The following is a 1,434-nucleotide window of genomic DNA, read 5'->3' as shown; positions in this document are numbered from 1 at the left end:
TTACTTTCTAGTCATGGCGAGAAAGTGATACAATAAGAAGAAAACAATCAAAACGTGTGTATCTCTCTAGCTAGTACGTACGACGAGCTTAATTAAGCTTGTACAAGACCACTGCAGAGAGGCAGGCAGGCAGCCAGCCTTGTGCTGATATGGCTATATAAGCTGCTGGGGAATACACAAGGCTGGGAAACACCACAAGAAGTCCAGTACCTGCATTTTTTAATACAGTAGTACTAAATAAAAATGTTGAGTCTCGCTTGGACTCGTCGCGGTGACGCGGAGGCACCACCCACCCCAACCCCAACCTGGGGTGGCTGCTCTCTCCATGGCCTCAACATTGAGGTCGTGAGGGAGAAGGACACTGTCCCTGGCGGCAATGGCAGCGGGCTAGTTGCAATCCCTTCGTATTTCTGGGGCGCCCAGCTGGCGAAGCGGCAAGATGGAGGCTTCCCCTTTTACACGGGCTACTCTGCGGCGAGGGCCTTGGTTGGCAAGGGGGCGAGGTCCATGGAGGATCTGAGAAGGCTGTCGCGCGAGGCGGAAGACATGCTGGCGGAGATGTTTGCTAGCATTAGAAGTGACGGCGGAGGCGACGCGGCGCGGCCCAGGGTGGTGCAACTGCGGCTGTCGCCGGAGCTGGCGCTGTGGAAAAGCGCGCAACACGCAATCGGCAACGTGTTGCCCACTAAGGGCGCCGGGCTGGTCCTAGCCACGCCGCAGGTTCTCGCCTTGCTGGGCGCCGCCGACTGGCCTGAGGCGATGACAACAACCAACGCCCTATCTGGCAGCGGCATGGCGAACCTACTGATTGGCGCCTCCGACGTGCGCACGCTCTTTTCCAACTACGTTGTGGACATGGCATTTTACTACGAGCACGGGTATCACAAGGTGTTCCCCTCCTTCAGCCGCCTCCTGCGCGACGGGCTCGCTGACGCCCGCTCGCTACGAACCCTTGGTGGCCGGCAGCGACGCGAGGCCGTCGCAATTGGCGCGTCCTACATCCGAGCCAAGATCGCGCTGGAGGCGGCGCACAGGACGCTCCTCAAGGACCGGTCAGCACAAATGGACCGTCGCGCCGCCCAGGTCATGGCCCTGTTGGAGAGCAGCATCCTCGGCATGGGTGCTGAGGCCATAGCCCGGGGCTTCGATGTTGGCGCCGTCACGAGCGACCTAGTCTTCAGCTCGCCCGGCACAGATGTCATCGATGTGGGCAGCGACCTGGTCAACTCCGAGGTCATGAATTCGTTCCTCAACGTGGCCGACATCGCCACCTCAGGCGTCGTCAGCGAGCCGGCGCTGAGGGCCATCTACGACGCCTACGCTGCCACGGGAGCTCGGATGTACACCCAGAGGTGGCACGAGCCTGTGGCCCGGATGTGCATCACCTTGTACACTTGGCACCTGCACAACGACCGGCACATGTTCCTCCGCCGC

At 60.4% G+C, this 1,434-nt stretch overlaps 1 protein-coding gene across 1 annotated transcript; it reads left to right on the top strand.

Annotated features, from left to right (window-relative positions):
* Positions 1-388: 388 nt before the first annotated feature.
* On the top strand, positions 389-1,421 carry LOC119346640 (the record flags this gene model as incomplete). The annotated part of the gene is made up of 1 exon (XM_037615899.1): positions 389-1,421. A coding segment is annotated over exon 1 (914 nt), but the record flags the coding sequence as incomplete, so codon positions are not given.
* Between the last annotated feature and the right edge of the window lie 13 nt (positions 1,422-1,434).

This window comes from Triticum dicoccoides, unplaced genomic scaffold, assembly GCF_002162155.2.
Source record: "Triticum dicoccoides isolate Atlit2015 ecotype Zavitan unplaced genomic scaffold, WEW_v2.0 scaffold4594, whole genome shotgun sequence".
Taxonomy (NCBI): Eukaryota; Viridiplantae; Streptophyta; class Magnoliopsida; order Poales; family Poaceae; genus Triticum; species Triticum dicoccoides.
This window is presented reverse-complemented; position numbering and strand designations above follow the sequence as displayed.